At 38.6% G+C, this 18,638-nt stretch overlaps 3 protein-coding genes across 3 annotated transcripts; 1 reads left to right on the top strand and 2 right to left on the bottom strand.

Moving 5' to 3' along the window:
• Nucleotides 1-2,246: 2,246 nt before the first annotated feature.
• Nucleotides 2,247-8,778, bottom strand: cenpq (centromere protein Q). Its single transcript, XM_084715451.1, has 8 exons — nt 8,404-8,778; nt 8,252-8,318; nt 8,001-8,109; nt 6,949-7,017; nt 5,352-5,481; nt 4,743-4,862; nt 3,364-3,438; nt 2,247-2,933 (listed from the first exon to the last, which is right to left on the bottom strand). Exons 1-8 carry the CDS (start codon nt 8,503-8,505, stop codon nt 2,721-2,723), a joined length of 885 nt encoding a protein of 294 aa, XP_084571577.1. The 5' UTR covers nt 8,506-8,778; the 3' UTR covers nt 2,247-2,720.
• An 872-nt stretch (nt 8,779-9,650) lies between these two features.
• Nucleotides 9,651-13,083, bottom strand: mrpl16 (mitochondrial ribosomal protein L16). The gene is made up of 5 exons (XM_084723989.1): nt 12,849-13,083; nt 11,784-11,855; nt 11,396-11,544; nt 10,823-11,116; nt 9,651-10,054 (listed from the first exon to the last, which is right to left on the bottom strand). Exons 1-5 carry the CDS (start codon nt 12,913-12,915, stop codon nt 9,863-9,865), a joined length of 774 nt encoding a protein of 257 aa, XP_084580115.1. The 5' UTR covers nt 12,916-13,083; the 3' UTR covers nt 9,651-9,862.
• A 1,688-nt stretch (nt 13,084-14,771) lies between these two features.
• Nucleotides 14,772-18,597, top strand: LOC146332790 (tyrosinase-like). Its single transcript, XM_084723978.1, has 7 exons — nt 14,772-15,558; nt 15,636-15,846; nt 17,077-17,218; nt 17,424-17,644; nt 17,733-17,843; nt 17,960-18,009; nt 18,129-18,597. The coding sequence occupies exons 1-7, from the start codon at nt 14,791-14,793 to the stop codon at nt 18,312-18,314; spliced, it is 1,689 nt and encodes a 562-aa protein (XP_084580104.1). The 5' UTR covers nt 14,772-14,790; the 3' UTR covers nt 18,315-18,597.
• The last annotated feature ends 41 nt before the right edge of the window (nt 18,598-18,638 follow it).

Below are 18,638 nucleotides of genomic sequence, written 5' to 3'. Positions count from 1 at the left end.
GGCAGGGTCATAATTGGACATGAAAGTGAATACATGAATCATCTTGTCCGTATGAGAGTGGGCAGGAAACACCTTCATGGTAAACAACAACCCAAAGTACACAGCATCACTTCAGTGCCCAACTTTCCTGGCCCCAGGCTAACCTTTGTCATACAGATTCCTCCAAGATAACGCACCACTGAGCTTGTAAAGACTCTCTCAGTGTAATACTGAACTTATCAGTATCAACAGTGACTCAGTGCATAGCACTGCTGAATTCATATTAAAGAAGCCCAGACTACAGCAGGCCCTAGTCTATGTATCTGTTACTTATTGTACCTTATACACCATGAATGTACGCATGTCTATAGGCTTGCATATCTTGTTGTGAATGTACCACACGATAGATTTATGACTTTTTTTGTTTAGAAAAGCACACCTTTTCTGTGATCCTTGACAAAAGGGATAAAAATGTAATTAATGGTAGCACTTTACATTTGTTTTCTTTCTATAATAAAACATGAATACACAAAAGTTGACCTCTTTAAAGGGTATCTCTTTAACCATATCATACAGTCACAGCTGGTACTTGTCTATGGTATGCACTTATTTCTTCACTGTCCAAAGAGGAAGAATTTCAATTATGAACAACCAGTTAGTCTAGATTTGCAAGTGCAGTATCTCCTTAATCAAGTTTATGTGTCCTGTTGCTCTGACTATAACAGTGACACAGACATTGGATATCTGATCTTTCTACAAAAACAACAAATGTATCTGCAGTTAATTCAATTATAAGTTTCATATAAAACTGAAACCAGAAATCTGGGAAACTGATGAAGGCACATACCACATAACCACATTAGTTTGATTCTGGCTAGCTGATTTTTGCTGGCTTGCAAATTACACCCCTCATCCTCTCTCCTCTTGTTTCCTGTCTGTCTCTACACAACCATCTTTTCAATGAAGGTACAGAAAGAAAGAAAGAAAGAAAGAAAGAAAGAAAGAAAGAAAGAAAGAAAGAAAGAAAGAAAGAAAGAAAGAAAGAAACCAGTGCCCCTTTTCCAAAAGTCAGTTACTCCAGATAATTCTCAGACGTTGTGAGCAGTTTCATGTAGGAACTACTTCATGTAGGAACTACTTAGTAGTTCCTACATGAAACTATTATAAGAAACCCCAAGCACCCCTCAAAATAATCCACACTTGCACTTTTATGTAGGAACTGGTAGTTCCTACATGCAGAAAGTAGCAGTTCCTACTGCATGGAGCATCACAGGACTTGTGCATTTAGTCCCACTATATTTGAGAGAACGCAAAAATCTCTATGGTCAATATCTCCAAAACTAGGCAACTCTGAACTGAACTGTCCCTTTAATGGCAGTTTTTGACTTGTTTTATCTACCTTTATCATTTTCCTTTTCTTTTAACATCATGGTGTCTGACTTTGCAAATAATTACTGCTTAAACTGCTGTGTGGCCCCGAGTCTTATTTTTTAAGACTGCTACAGTTGGAAACGTAATTCTACAGAGTGGCTGGTATTTGTTGGAATTACTGCAGGTGTTCCACCACCACAAAAAGTGGAACTGAGTAATATTAAGACAAAACGTCAAATTATATGAAACACAGATGCAATGTATCATGTAGGTGGAACAGAGCACGGAAATTTACCTCTCACAGACTACATCATTGCAGCGTGTGGTTATGTGCAAGCCGTGTTTTCTGAGAATTTTAGTAGGAGAAATGACTTAACTGTGTGAATATTGAGTGATAATGCAGTTAATCACGCAGGGTTTTGAAGTGTAGGCTGTTTTACTTCATACTGACTGAATTAATTAGACTGTTTCAAAGGAACATGGATTCACTTTATTGGATTGATTTACAATGTAAAAACACCTACAAGGTTGCCCTGTTCATTACAGTGCCTCTGGTCCTTTGGGGTTTTTATTTAAATCATTTTTAAAGAGATTGTACTTTTTTTTTTTTACACAGAAACATAGTTTTAAACTGCACATAGACCTGCCATGTAAAAATAGAGATGAGCTGAGTAGCTTCCATGGTCGATGGAGATTATAATGGACAAGCTCTGCTGAGGGCATGCTGCAGCAGACGTGTCGCACTGCGTCTGTGTCCTATGTATTCTGGCTGTAGGTAATATTTCCTCATACACTGCAGGGCTCAACAATAAGGATTGCCTGCTGGCCTGGGGCGAGTAAAGCTGGCCTACAAATCTAGCAACTCGCTTGTAAAAAAGAATTCAACTATGAAACTATTTTGTCTATTGTGCCATCGTTAAAGTAAAGTTTTATTGCAAAAATGGCAGAAGCTGTTTTTGGCCTATCAAATCTGGAAATTTCATCTATTCATTCTATTCATTTATCATCAAAAACTGAATATCTGAATTTTGGACTGACAAAACAAGATATTTACAGACCCACCTTCGACTTTGAGAAATTGAGATGGACATTTTTCACTATTTTCTAAACTTTATAGACATTGCAGCTTAGCTTGAACTGGCCAGTTAACTTTAGAATTTGTTGTTTTTTAATAACCGCTAAGAAATAAAACAAATTGTCCAAGACATTGACTTGGCAAGTACAATTCTAATCCACTTTCCCGACCATACAAGTAAAATAACAACAACAAAGCATTAACATTAAATACTGCACCAAACCCCCAAACAATGTGCACACTTGCAAACTTTTTACATGTGTAAATGTCTTTTTTTTTTTTAATTTCTTCAAATTTATGTAAGAAGAGATCTGGTGAGGTTCCAGTCTGAACAAGGTGCACCGTTGATCGGGGTGAAGCCGGGGTTGAAGAGCTGATCAGCATGTTTGTGTGCCTGCAGAAGCAGCGCCTGGGCATCTTGCACAGCTTCCGATTCCTGCAAGAGTTCTCCCAGTTTGCGGGCAGTGGCCTCAGAGTCGCTGTCAGGTATTATTTTTCTCATCCGGGCCTGAGGAAAGCAAAAATATTGAGTGCTGCTGTGTGACTTGTGTAGTAAATTTGTTTAGTACATGTCGATTATTATTGTGTTTTGTAAAAGGTTGTCTGAGACAAAATCAAAAACAAATCTTTATCCTGCAGTGGATCAGATCAACCCAGACAGAGCAGAACCACATGTTATGTTCACTCTGTGGCTTTCGTAAGACAAGTTTCATATATTTTTCACAATATGACCGAGAAGTTGCACCACAGAAGAACATGTTTAGACTTCCCTGTTACACTGTAGAGGAAGTGCCAACTCAAACATCTTATTCACAAAAAAAAGTGATGGAGCCATATCAAGGCATTTAACAGTGGAAATGGCTGTTGTGCAATAGAGACAAGTCAAGCAGATACTAGTTACATTGTGAAAGTATGTTCTGTGAACTTCTCATACTCACCTCTAATGTTGTTTCATCTTTCTGTGGAGGCAGACGGGGAAGGCTGAGAACTCTTTGTTCCCTTATCTGTAAGATCTGTGTGAAGAAAGGGACTGCATGAATGACATTTTATAGCTTCATCTCTTCATCTAATTGAGTTAAATGAAAAATCTCTACACTGAAAATCACCACTTTGAAATTAAGTCTATTATTTTAACTGATGACTGACATTTCCTGTGCTTACTGTTCAGACTGAGTTTCTTAAGAAACACCCATTATGTCAGATCCCGCAACACAGACACATTTCAGCAGCATCCCACCCTGGTGTTTGACAGAGTCAACAAGAAGCGTGTGGACTGTCTTATGTCAGACAGAATCATGTTTGTGTGGAAGTTTGCAATCTACCACTTCTGTTTCTAGGCCACCTCAAACCTGATGTCTACGGTAATGAAATGACCTATTTGATGGAGTAACATCTCAAAGACACTTTTGTCAGAGTTAATACATATCAGGAACATTTGAAAACCTTATGACAATAAAAATGTCTGCCAGAGTGTTTTGGCAATGGCTATATTACAAAAATAATGTACAGAGACAGATTTTGCCCTTTGATTCACAAACATGTAACTTTTCACACATTGGGTCAGCTCAGACTATGTGTATGCACAAATGATTAAGGCCCAGCTGTAAACACACAGCTTTTAACTATAAAATATTAATATTATATTAAAAGTGTGCTCATTAAAAAGGCTTTAACAGACAACAATATTCAAAACTGGTAATTTACTAATACATTGGCCAGATGTATTAAATAACCATGAAACTGACACCTTTTCATCCTCATCAATTATTATCATAACTAAACCATATGCAACTATAAAAAAACCTGAAGTTTTGTTTGCATTCCTATTTTCATCTGATTGCGCTATGCTCGTTATTTACAAAAAACAAACAGCAATTACTAATATCTTACAATTATGAAATAAATTACCTCTAGGTGAAAGTTGCTAAGTTGCAAAAACAAAATTGGCTGGTGTGCACCTGTCATGAATTTGATGGTAATTTTATGTGCACACTTATTTTGTGCACAAAGTAAGATTATGTCTATGCACATATTAGCAAACTAGGCCCATAGTCTGCATGTTTGAGTGTAAAAAGATTTAAGGATAACATTTTGGACACTGTAGGCCAGTAGAGGATTAGAAAAAAGAAAGGCAGAACAATAATTTTGCCAAAACATTTGTTTCCTGCCTACAAATGAAAATACTAAGTTAAATAGCACTTAAAAACTGGAATGTTCCAGTGGCAAAAAATAACACCATATATTAAAACAACAAGGAAAACATTTTGTAAGTTTTGTATGTTTATGTTTTTCATGTCTGTATGCTGGTGATTTACACCTCTTTAGCTTTTTCCTCTTCCTCCTCCAGCTGGTCTGTCAGCATCGTGCATTTGTGCTGTAAAGAGACAGTCTGTTCTTCCGTCTTCTCCAGAGCACTGATCACACCCTTCAAGTCTTCCTGGAAATACAAAAAACACGTCAACAAGACATTGCGTTAACAACTAGATACCATTTACTACAGTATGTTACAGACAATTAAATACACTGACTTACACACGCTACATTATGCCTTTTATATGGTAAGTTAAACATGCTTCCTAAAATATACATTTATTAAAAAGTACTGCATTATTAATTTATTAATCTTAATGAATTTATTAATTCATTAAGATTTATTAAAACATTTATTGGATTGTCATACTCTTTACTGCATTTAGGGCAGCAGCTAACGATTACTTTATTATTTTTTATTGATTAATCTCTTATTTTTCAGATAACCAATTAATCATTAGTCTTTAAAAAGCCACAAATGGAAAAGAAAATATTGCAAAGTTCCAGAGACTAGGGTAACATTTAATCAAATTGCTTTTACCAACAGGTGTAAAATTATAAAGCTTAAAATAGTATTTGCTCTATACCTGCCTCCTCAGACTACAGTGTGTCTCACCTCGAGGGTGCTCAGAGTCGTCTTTCCAACCACTGACTTCTTGGTTTCCTCCTGGTGGTGGTGAGATGAACGCTCCACAGTTTTTTGTTTCTGCACTGGAACCTTGAGCTGTGCACACTGAGCAAGGAACCTAAAAATGTTTGGGAAATACATTAGCAAAAAGAAGCACAACTAGCACACAATCATTCACAATCAAAGTTTTTTTTTTCCCCATTCCGAACTTTAAAATAATAATGTTTGAATCAATACTAGAGGATCAGATTGAGGATTAAGGTTGGGTGATGATTCATCACCTTGAACTGGAATTGTATTACGATGATATGACTGCATATATAGTCATCATCTTAAGAGATAAGCAAGGTAGGGCAGTTTTATTATATAGCACATTTCAAACAGGCAAGTTGAATTGCTTTACATGGCATCATGTCATATGCCTGAGTTGACTCTGTTGGGATAACTGGAGTTGAACCCAAGGCCACTGCAGAGGACTCACAGCCTCAGTACATGGGGCGAATACTCAACCAACTGAGCTACCAGGCCACCTGTATTTTACTCTTAAACTCTTGTGGACTATGTGCATGTTTACTAGATTTACTACTGTGTGGTGATTCAAATGAGAACTTGATCTTTTACTGGTGATACTTTTTTCTTCCTGACATGAGACAAAAACGTAACTAATTTGACAGCTAATTTACACTTCTGTGAATTAATTCTACTTGATATTGTACTAACATATTATTAGCGGTATAGATAAAATGAAACATGTTGATTTAATCTATTTTTACATGCAACAGACTAAGGGAGACACAGAACAAGATTCTCATGTTTCCAAGGGTGCAGTGATCTTTTTACAGCTGTTTTCACATATGCACTCCAGACTATACCCTGAGAATCAGGTTAAGACACTGTCAAAATGTACCCCTTCACACTTGCAGCACACACTAGGAGGCTGTCCAAGTCAGATATGTTGGATATGGTCCATATAGTTTAGGTAAGGGGTGGTGCCAGCAGAGCATGCAGGAAGAGGAGGACTCATTCATAATGCTTTTGCATGAATATCAATACAAACCAAATCTCAAAATTAATAAACTGTGATGGAAAAAGAGAAGAATGATAGACACAGTGCTCAGCTGATTCTAGTTTGCATGCCTGCAGGGAAGGCATTTATGGTGTGCTGTGATTTGCAGGACACGCAATTTCACCTTTCTGACTGTAAACTGATTTCACATCACAGATGACAAAGAAAGGCATTAAAACCCGAGATCAAAAGATATTAAGCTTTTGTAGGCGGATACTGATCGGCAGATAGTCTGTATGAAAACAAAGCGACACACGCAAGCAGCTGCACACTGCACATCGTCATCAACACTCCTACACCCTCACTCCAGACACTGAGCTGCTCTGTTCACACATGTACCTCACCTGCACTTAGGACTAGGGAGCTGGCAGAGTTACGTCCAGGCTAAAAGATGCAGACATTTGTGTTGCTTTATGTATAAAATCAATATAATTCACTATAAAAGTTTATTAAAGGTAGAGTATTTCACAACCCAGGCCAGATTCAATAAAATACCTTCATTTCTGACTAATTGCTCACCTTTTTTTCATTATGTTCAGATGTTCTTGACTCTCTTTCTTCTCTGCCCGCTTCAAAGCAAGAGTTGCTCTGTGAAAACAGATTATCAAGTGTCATTAAAAAGTTGATTTAAATAATAACTCACTGGAAGTAAGTGAAGTGACTCTTAGTTTTGGCAAGGGGAAAATTGATGGCTGGCTTAAATTGGTAAAATTATAGGCCCACTGTTACTGTATTTTTGAGGTTGATACCAATATCAATATCTGTGAGTATAAAAAAATAAGATAACAAAATATCAGTTGATAGTAACATAACCAAACAATATTAGGTTTTTTGTTTTTAGATTTGGATGAAGATACAAACTAAGATGGACTTGTCTGTGCTCTCTGGGTAACAAACTATGTAATGGTGACATTTTTTGTAAATTATGACAAAAACTATTTGGCATTTTTGGACTGTTTTTTTTTTTCAATTACTTAGCAGTAAACATATACACAAACATATCTGCAATAAGATGGACCTGTAGGTACAACACATATGTATGTCAGAACACAGACTCTGTGGCCACTTTATTAGGTACACCTAGACAATCTAATGCAATCCAGCACAACAGTTCTGCCATATATTCAACCTGTACAAAGTTTATAATGGCCAGTTTTTGTTAAAACTTTGCAAAGGTGTTAATGTTTTCACCTTGTGAGTCTGTTTGTGTATCATCATTGAAAAATGTGGTTCTGAAGACAACCCCTGTAGCAGGAACTACCACCAAAGTGGTTCTGAGCATTTTGCCAGGTGTTTTTCTATATCTATGGACAAATGTAACAGTGACAGCTTGTGGAGTTGAGATCCAGATGGTTGAAGAAAAATATTCATGAAACTGTCACAGAGAACCAAAGACACAAGGAAATATTCACATTTAAAAAGCTGGAATCAGAGAACTTTTACTTTTTTCGTAAAAAAAAAATCAAACCGATTAATCAGTTATCAAAACAGTTGACAATTAAGCTAATACTCCGTTACTTGATTAATCATTGCAGCGCTATTCAGCTGTAAATTCAAACAGTGAAACTCACAGTATTGCCAAGTCCATTATGTTCTCCAGAGCAGTGATGGAGGACACCGGCATCTGCTTCCAGTTTTCCTGACCTTTGACTTTGTTTGGGACTGAAGATGAGCTTTCAGCTGTTCAGGACACAAGCAGGAGAAACAAAACAACACATCAAGTTCGGGTTGTGATCATAATCTTACAGTACGATGCGTCATAATCCCTGCATGCGCTAATATGACGAGGCAGGACAGCGTGTTAAGAGCTGTTATTGCTAACCTTTCCTCTTCTGTGCTCGTTTTGGATGTCTGTTCTTTCCACGGTTATCATCACTGGGGCCCGGGTCCTTTAGAAATATAAGTAAAGTGTGTGAAGCAACGTTAGGTAATAGGTTCACAAACATCAGTTGGTTTACTTTAACGTAGCGTTACCTGAGTCTTGTTCGCTTGTGTCATCGTATGGTCCGTTTTTCTCTTGTTTTTCAAGTTAGGTGCTTTAGATGAGGCGCGGTTAGAACCACGTACGGGCTTCATCCCTGCTAACTGCTGGCTAGTATTAGCTTTAGATACGATAAATATAAAGCAAATGTAGCTAACGTTAATGTAACGGAGTGTAACGACTGGCTGAGCTAACACTGGTAGAAGCAACAAGAAACACGAACTTTCTTTGTGTTAAGACTTAAAACAAGTTATATAACGTTAAAACACAAGTGTCGTACACATTTTTTCCGCATATAATCACAAACTACATAGGTTGTTGTCAGCGGTCGAGCTACTTTTCGCGGTGCTGTTTTCAAACAGTTCCGCTCACAGCGCGCATGCGTATAGAACAGTGTATTTACCCGGAGTTTTGCCTGTCAGGCAGCTACTTCTCCCATGCCAAGACGAGCGAGTTGTACTAGAGGGTCAAATACCAAATAGAGAGGCTGCGTGATCATAACTTATATGAAATGTAATAATTCATTAACGCATCTGCAAACACATTTCTCGCGATGAAAAACAAATCCTAGCATGGCCACAACGGTACCTGTGAAGTTACTCAGGGCAAAAAACGGCACTGTAAAGTCCTTGGTATTCAAGCCATTTTGGGAAATACACTTTTTTAACATGTATTTTCGAATAGAATATTTTCATCAGCCTTTCAGGAAACATTAAGCTTTATAATGAGGTTTCTCTGCTCCTATTCTAAGCCGCTGAATCGTCCAATAAAATTTCAACAACTTGCCATTATATATAACAAAGATAAAACATTTTTGTTGTACTTTTATTATGTCTTCTCAGACAGCAGGTTCTTGCAAAAGTGCTATCAAAAAATAATAGGCAGTTATTGTCGAATTTTACAGGCATTAGGGTGTAATTCAAAATGAACCCAGTAATTATGAAAATGTTGATGCTATTTTATATTTACATTATCAAATGTTTCTTGCTTTGTAGAAACAAATGAAAGAACAGGTATTGATGCACCCTTGCAACAGCTGCTGTACGCACAGAACCACTAATCTCAGTAGATTCGGTTATGCCAAATTCTTTCCATTCCTTGTTTATATGATCTTGATTTAACCAGCAAATAAACAAGCAATTTGAAGTCCAGATTTCACCTACAATCATCTGTTACACCTTCAACCACAGAAACTTCAAGTTGAATGAATAAACGAATGAATGAATGAATCATTGAATCATGACATACATAATACTTTATTGTTTTCTAAGCAGACAAGGAAATATTCTCCTCTGACAAAATGTCAAATTATACATTTATGTAAAAAACAAAAGTGAAAAAAGATTCCCAAGTTTGACTGAAAGTCAGAGCCTTTCAAAGTTTTGGTTGTTTCTTGAATGATGTGGTCTGGATGGTGTATGACACTATAATGATTTCTGTCCTTCAGGCCTGTCACACTCTCCATGGGAGGTGAAATTTTCCTGTGAAGCGTCCATGGTTGTGCAGGTCAAAAGGACTGAGCACCTTCCTGATACCCAGCATGTTGCCCCACGCTATCTGCTTGAATGTCCAGGGATTCTGGTTGTTCTGCTCCATTTCAGCCTGCTTCTTATGCAGGGCAGCTAGGCTCTCTCTGCTCATCACCTGAAATAAACAAACAGGAATAATATATTTCAAAGTAATTTCAAAAACAGTTACATGGATAAAGGTGTTGTGTATAACTTGTGTGCAGAGGGAAATGAGCCAGAGTTTACATACTTTGTGCAGAGAAAGTGTTATTGTTGAAAGTGATTACGGGTTAAAGAGTTATTAGGGTTTAAACAAAAGCAAAATTCTATTTCAAATATTTACTAAAGTTACATTATTGTTAAATGTGTAAGTTCATCATGGTAAACAAATCATTTGTGGATAGGCTTCATCAGAGTTTTTTGGATAATTATGAGAAAAGTAAACTGGAGCTACACAGGATTCTGTCCCTGGTCCACTTTTCTTCAGTTAAAATATCTGCTGTCAGATTATGGGGTACAGCTAGCATAGAGTAGTATGGTCTAACAGAACACTCCTACAATAAGTTCTACCATCATCAAAAAAAAATGTAAAATTGTAATTTATTTACTTCTAAGAAAAACACACATTAATCAACACTGCTGTAAATGCACCAGTGTTACCCAGTTAGCTAATCATTAACTGCAATCTTTTGGTGAGATGTTTTGAAATCTACAAAGATGATGTTTTGAAACCTACGATTTCATTGTTTTCAGAAGGTGCTGATGTGACATGTGAGCGGAAATGATTTCTGTAGAGTGTGCCATTACATAGTCATCACTTTTAGACCTCAGTATTTAGCTTACAGTAATCGAAAGTGTTGACAGACAGCAGTTGACATAGTATACACAGTATCTGTCATCTCACCTTGGCAGGGAAGGGTAACTTCTTTGCCACTTCAACCAAGATATGCTCAACCTCCCCCAGCTCCACCTTTCCCCCGACCTCCACGATTAAACGGCCGCAGCGGACAGGTGTCACATAGTGGTCGATTGCTCCCTTGCCTCCACCCATGCGCTGGCCTAGACCTTTACGGGTGATGGGCTTATATGGACCATTGATGCGCCAGCGGGCAAATGTAGTCTTCGAATCCATCTTGCGGTTGATGGTTAGACGAATCATCTCAATGTGACCCCAGTGAAGGTAGCCCCCTCCCATAGCCTGAGCAGCACAGAGAGAGAAAGCTGATAGTCACTTTTAAATTATTCAACCATTTTGTATTTTTAACTTGGCATAGGTATAAAGTTAGAACGTGTGTGAGGGAAAAAATTAGGAGGAAAGACAGTTCTATACTGGAAATAAGAAATGTGTAATCACTGTGTAGGCTTATCCCGTGAGACTGTGAATTATGTAAAGGTTTGCATTACAAGTTGGGTTATAATGCAGTTACACAAGGTTTGATATAGAACAGAAATGTTTACGGGGAATAAATGCACTCACCACAATAGCATACTGTCCTGTTGTGAAAGTATTTGCTGCCTTAGCTGGGCCTTGGATATCCCGCAGCTTCTTCATCTCTTTCTTGGCCTTTTTGAGGTTTGGCACTTTGTTCACAAACTTCAGTTTGGGTTTCTGTGGCAACACCACATCTTCAGAGGGTAGAAACAAGAGTGAGGAGTCATGGGCAACATTAACATACAGCATCAAGCAAACACACCTGCTTGAACAAAGTTTCAAACAAAATCAAAGGCTATGGCCTGCGTAACATTCTACAGTGTGTTTTTTCCCCCAAGTCTGCATAGATATATGCTGTTTTTTTAAATCAATGAACAGACACAAACTGGTTTTATAATCAAAACAAATAAATGACAAAAAGATGAATGATTACCACTGTAGTCTGGAGGGACTTCATATGTCTTCAGCCCAGCAGCAAGGACTTTCAAGTGGCTGTGTAAAGGGCCTGTGTGGAACAAACAACAGTTGACACATCTTGACATTATGTTTAGAAAAAAATCAAACTATTACAGACCTTTCATACAGTTTGTTACTGGTAGTATAGTGCTGCTCAGTTAAAATCAGTGAATTTGAACAAATCTATCTTCAAGCTGAACAAAAAACAGCGAAAGACTGAAAGTACTTGAGTTCAATTCTGTTTATATACAATTCAGAATCCTATGATGAAGTTTTCATCGATGGGTTTTGCACCTTAAGGAGACAGAAGACTGTAAGCCATACTTGTCTTTATTTTAGATGTTTATTATTAAGTCTTCACATGGAAAAAATGGTCATCAGCATTGTCAGTGTTCAAAGAGGCCTAGGCCAAGAGGCCTCCAACACCAGAGCCTATGCATAAAGTCATTGTTATTAATGTTGCATTTTTTGTTGTACAGTCAAAGGGCTTAGTCATAACGTCAATGAGAGATCCCCAGAAGTTCCACTGAAAGACTCGAGGAATAAACAAAAATATTCATTTTGAGGACATCACAAGAAACCATTATGATACATTTTATGTGAGGCTTTATCCCCTTCAGTTTATCTATAATGCAATGTGGGCCCTTCAACTCTGTGGGGAGAAATCCAATATCAATATCATGTCTGTCATGTAAGTGTGTTGTTTGCTCTGTATATTACTTCCTTATGTGCTGTATGTACCTGACTATGTAGCATAATAATGGTTTGTCTAGTACATGCTATCTAACGCTAACTACTTTTCTGCATACTTCTAACCTGCTTCTGACTCTGAAAATCTACAGTGTATATAGGGTAACTATGAAAGATCTGTCTAGGGAGTGGCTACATGATAAAAAATATCCATATATTTAATGTGTGGTGGTTGTTAAACAAAGCAATCAGTAAATAAACACCCCACAGTCAATAAAGACAGTCACAAAATTGTCTAGTTTCTGTTGTTGCTAACATAAATGTCACGTTAACGTTAGCTAACTTCTGTTACCTTGGTGACCGTGGGCTCTACAGATACCGGTCAATCCGCCGACAGCAGCTTTGATGAGGGAGAACATGATGTTAACCTTGAATCGGACACTATAAATACCAAACTGTAACTTCGTGTGGTCGATATAAGAGCATTTTAGGTAGTTAATTCGTTAAACTGTCATGTACACCATGCTCTGTACAAGGTCGCTGCCATTACTGTGTCGCTTCCTCCACTTCCGCCAGAGGAAATGACACTTCCGGTACGAGTGTTTTTCACAATAAAAGTACAAATCTACACGGCAAAATCCTCTTCTATTTATTGTAGTGCCAGACCAAATTTAGGCTAGCTGTGCCTGCAGATCTCATTGCTGCCAAAAATTCACTATGACTGGACTGAGACAGTTGAAATTTTTATATGATTTGTTGTGATTGTGTTGTTATGCTGCATGGTATTCATAGAAGTATTTTCAAACGGATTTGTTTCTACAGAGAGCTGAAGTATATTTTCTCAAAAGGAACTCCTTTTATCATTCTTTCTACACTAAAATATGATGTTTTCTGTCTATATTCTTACAAACTGGGATCTGGGCACCAACAGAGGTCACTGAGTGGGCCGTATGGAGTCCTCAGCAAAAGGAGGAATAAAATATTTTATCTTTTGGAAAGAACTACGGTTGGCAGTTTGATTTATTGTAATTTGTAGTGATCACTTTTTGATCATGGATTAACTATGAAGACTTTATCACTGTCAAACCTAAAAATATATGTATAAGGAGGGGATTCCTCTTAGATTGGGGGTCCTTAACATGAAAAAAGTTTGGAAGTCCCTGTTCTATTAAAAACAGGCAAGTCACTTGCATTTTTCAAGATATCCGCTGCAATTGTCAGTGGCACATTACTTTCCATAAAGGTTATTTCACTGGTATTTCTAAAAAAAAATGTGTCTGTAGAAGTTAACTCAATCTTAGCCACATCAATGCACTATAAAAACCTCAGCAATACCCCTGTGGCAATTATTCTAAATTGAAAGCTCATGGAAAAGAGGCTAACCTGGACCATCAACAGATGTCTACGTGTAGACACACATGAAAATGGGGGACAATGGGTGTTCTCCCACCTTTCATCTGACAGACAGTCCTTAAGAGCAAGGAGGTTTTTTTTACGAACAAGCTCAAGGTGTGGACCTTGTAAGCAACTGATGAGGTGTTTCCTGTGTTACAGTCAAGGGCCTCTTCATGTCAAATAATGGTTACAACATGTGGTACAGATCTGCTCATGAAGTGATCAATAACTCTGCAGGGTTCAACTTCCAAAGTTAAGTTTTTCCTCTCATCTTCCTTTCTTATCTCAAATAAGTACACACAGAGACACACATAGTGCCGAACTGTTGAGCCTTGAGTTGACACAGCTGATACAACACCAACTGAAGAGAGGAGAGAGCTGGCCATGGTTGCACCCAGTACCAAGCTTGCTGAACTCTCATTGGGGGAGAGAACAGAAAGGGGCAGGACTTAGGAAGGGTCAGTTGCAAAACAAAGCAATATAACAGTCAGTTGCAGTTAATTTATAAAATAAAATATAAGATAATCAAATAAAATAATATCATGGTAGATATCATCATCATCTGGTACGGTTTTGTGGGCTTTTTTATTGCAATGTTGTAATATTTGATATATCGTTATCTGCTGAATATATAATAGAATCAAAAGAGTGTGATGAACCTCTTTGAACTGGTCTAATGATGTAACAAACAGTCTTGTGTAACAGACAAAGCAGTGTAATTGTACAGCTGTTTGGAGACTTGACAGAACTGCCTCCACACCACTTGTTCAAATATTGCAGTCAACGTATCTTAGGACATTAACCCTTTAGAAGAAGGTTGCCAGTGATGAGCTGGTGAGCTTGCTGTCTCCTCCTGGAGTGCAATGGCAGTGCAGTAACCTGTATCCATCTCCTCCACCATGTTGTGGTTTTGTCTGGTCCTTCTGTTATACCTGACGAGTCTCAGAGGGGTGGAGGCTCAGTTTCCACGTCCCTGTACTACACCTGAGTCTCTGCAGACCCGGACGTGTTGCCCCCTCTGGAATGGCTCTCCTTGTGGGTTCAGCTCAGGAAGAGGAGTCTGTGCACCACATCCCGCAAGAGACCTCCCAAAACCAGTGGACTACAGGGTGAGCTGGCCTCGTGCCTTCTATGATTCAGTGTGCACATGCTGGGGAAACTATGATGGATTCGACTGTGGCCAGTGCCTCCCAGGCTGGAGAGGACCCCAATGTCTGCAAAGGCACCACATAGAGAGGAAGGAGATAACAGATCTGACTGATTCTGAGAGGGAGACCTTCCTCTCACACCTGCACAAGGCAAAACAGACCCTCAGCAGCCGATATATGATCCTCACAAGTGAGGACACAACAGTGGATGGGAACTATGCATTTCAAAGCACAAGTGTGTATGATCTGTATGTGTGGATGCATTACTACTCAGCTAAGAGATATGCTGGTTCTGAAAACAATGCTGCACACCGGGGCCCTGCTTTCCTCTTCTGGCACAGAGCATTTCTACTCTTTATTGAGAGAGAGATCAGGGAGCTCACTGGGAACCAAGATTTCTACATCCCATACTGGGACTGGACCAGGACTGGGCACTGCAACATCTGTAACAATAAGTACTTTGGAGGATCTGGACAAGATGGTCATTTAGACAGTGCTTCCCCTTTCTCAAAGTGGAAGGTGAGATATCATTCTCATTCTTTTCCATGTGCCTCTGCTTCCTCTTCATCTAACTCAAGTCCTTCTTCTCTCCACAGACAATTTGTCCTTTTCAGGAGAGTCTTGAAATCATCTGCATCCCCACTGACACCTCTGATCCTCCACACCTGATCCGTAACCCTGGAAAGGATCCAATATACAACACATTGCCAACGGCAGAGGATGTTGAAGACACAATGGCGATGACACATTTTGACACCCCTCCATTTGACATTATGTCTAAGAACAGCTTCAGGAGCAAGCTAGAAGGTAGATCAAATTGCCAAATATTGTTATAATATAATTAATTAATTAATATAATTATAAAGGACCAGTATGTAGCATTTAGTGGCATCTAGTGGTGAGCTTGCAGACTGCAAATACATCATCTCACCCTGCCCTTCTTAGCAAGTAGTAGATTCAGTGGTGGCCACGAAACTGTGCCTACAACCAGTGTTTGGTTTGTCTGTTCTGGGTAACTGTAGAAACATGGCTGTGCAACATGACAGTGAAAGTCATGTCTAGATGAGAACCTCAGACCTGTGAGAGCAGGGTTTCTGCAGGTAAATTTAAGACTTTTAAAGACCTTTATAATCACAATTTAAGACTTGTTTCACATCCATATTGGCAGCAAAGGTTAGCAATGTCTGAATTTGGGAGATGGCTGGAAATAACTCACCTGTCTTGATTGCTTTTATATGACTGACATTTAGCTGCTGCATAAAGTCCACTAATTGGGCATGCTTCAATAAACTATGTCAAGAGTTGGCTGCAGAACAAATCTAATTGGGGGGTGGGGTGGGGCATAGGATAACCAAACTGCTGTTCGAGAACTTAATCTTCTACTCAGTTATGCATTTTCGGTAAAGTCTCTCTCAATCGGCAGCTAAATCACTGGAGTCTTTCTTATGTGGGGAATTGCACATCTGTGGTCCAATATTACAATTCCCAGGGTAGAGACTCATGCATTGCTGTGGAGGTTCCAAATTTTAAGGTTTTCATGTTCAATTTGGTAAATATAAATTGATTAATAAGACACAAAGTTTGGTGCCAAAGGCTCGTGGGTGGGTGGGGGCACAACAACTTCATAAAGCAGATCCAGTACAGTGTGAACTTAACTTCACAGTCTAATCAATTTTTAAGACCTGTCAAAATGTATTTAAGACATTTTAGAGCCTAAAATTCAATCAGATTACTTGTTTTTAGATTTAAGACTTTTTAAGATCCTCCAGACACCCTGGAAAGATCTTGCAAGAGTATTCATTTTAACCCAAACCATGATCTTACCTAACCAAGTGTTTTTTTGCCAGTAAACCTAAGCAGATCTTAACCACAGCCTTGTCACATTATAAATCATAACTGGTTTGCACAACATGAATAATGACGAAACAAGGCACATAAATCTTGCAAAAGTTTCACAAATTTCACCAATTTGTAATTTGTGCAAGTATGCAAAAAAAAATCTTAACCCAGTTCAAATCTGTTCCTGTGTCCTCTCAGGTTTTGACATTCCTGATGATTCCCGATACCTGAATGCCTCGATGCACAACCTGGTTCACAGATACTTCAATGGCACTATGTCTCTGGTACCCACTGCAGCCAATGACCCCATATTCATGGTGCATCACAGCTTCATTGACAAGTAGGTTGTATAACTCTATTGTTAATAAAATTCCCATTAAAGGATAGGTTCACATTTTTTATTCAAAAACAGCTCTGGCATGTCCATATGTACATGAAATGATGATTGGATGCTGGGATTGTTCTTCCTGTCTATACTGACCACAAAGAAACTCCTCATCCCTAAAGTAATTCCAATCTGTCTGTGCTGTGTAAATGGGTGTCAGGCTCCTCGATAGGTGGTTGCAGGACCACGCTGAAGCGAGCTACCCTGACAGTGACCAGGTCCATCCAGCCCAGAGAGCGCAGGCCTACATGGCCCCCTTCTTCCCCCTACGCACCAACAACTTCTACTGGGGCAGGGACTCCCGGAGCCTGGGTTACAGCTACAAGGAACACAGCCTCCATCGCTTTGGAGCAGGAAACAGTGAAACAAGACAAAACGCAGGTAGAGATTATTGTAAAACCAAAGAAAAATAGCTCATGCCTGTATATAGCATGGTGCTGGATATGAAATCCCTTTCACTCTTTATCAGGGGTTCTGGAAGAATCTACAGCCAGCAGAGTCCAGTGGCAGTGGCCTGTTCTGGGTGTATTCAGTGTTGTGTTGCTCTGTGTTTGTATTGGAGCTGCTATTAAATGCAAAGGTAAGAATTATCATGAATTATGAGTTAATCGATTCTAAGTAATTTCAGTGTGCTTGTGATGGATAAATCTACTGTGAAGAAATTTATATTTGTCTAATCTAATTTTCTCTATTTAGACAAACTACAGCAAGCACCAGACACTGAGACAGAGGAGAAACAGACAGAGGTGAGCGGTCACTTTTACCTGTTTTTGTTTACTGACAGTGGTGGAGATTAATCCAAACCATAAAATGTAGTACATCATATAACATCTGACTTACTCTCATGCTTTTGTCTTTGATGCAGGTTGATTATAGGTCCAATTCTCTATACACAGTCTGGGTTGAAGAGAAAAACAGCCACAATGACAAATCATCAGCAGCTGATGTTGCCTCTGGTGGGATTGATTCGCAAAATGCAGCACACAGGCCTTCATCAGAGGGGAGAAGAGACTGTCTGGATTCAGCTGGACATGTGGAAATACAACTTTAGATTCAAAAGAATGGAGAGTAAATCAGTTGCAGAGCACAGATAAATGACAGCTGTCTTATACCAATAGAGCATCAGATTTAGATGGTGATATTTCAATACTTTTTCATCTACTGATTGCTTTTATTTGTTATTTAATGATTTGTTCAGAAATTTAACTCAGTCACCATTTTATCTGGTGGAGCTAGCTAAAACTAATGCCTCCAAATACATCAGTGCTACAATAAATCATGAGGGATATAATGTTATGTCTGTTCAAACTGTTTCGTGGGGTGTTGAATTAACTTTATTGTGCTTTTTTGGTGCTGTTTAATTGTATTTTATTAG

This window comes from Lutjanus erythropterus, chromosome 1, assembly GCF_056507025.1.
Source record: "Lutjanus erythropterus isolate fLutEry1 chromosome 1, fLutEry1.hap2, whole genome shotgun sequence".
Classification (NCBI taxonomy): Eukaryota; Metazoa; Chordata; class Actinopteri; order Lutjaniformes; family Lutjanidae; genus Lutjanus; species Lutjanus erythropterus.
This window is presented reverse-complemented; position numbering and strand designations above follow the sequence as displayed.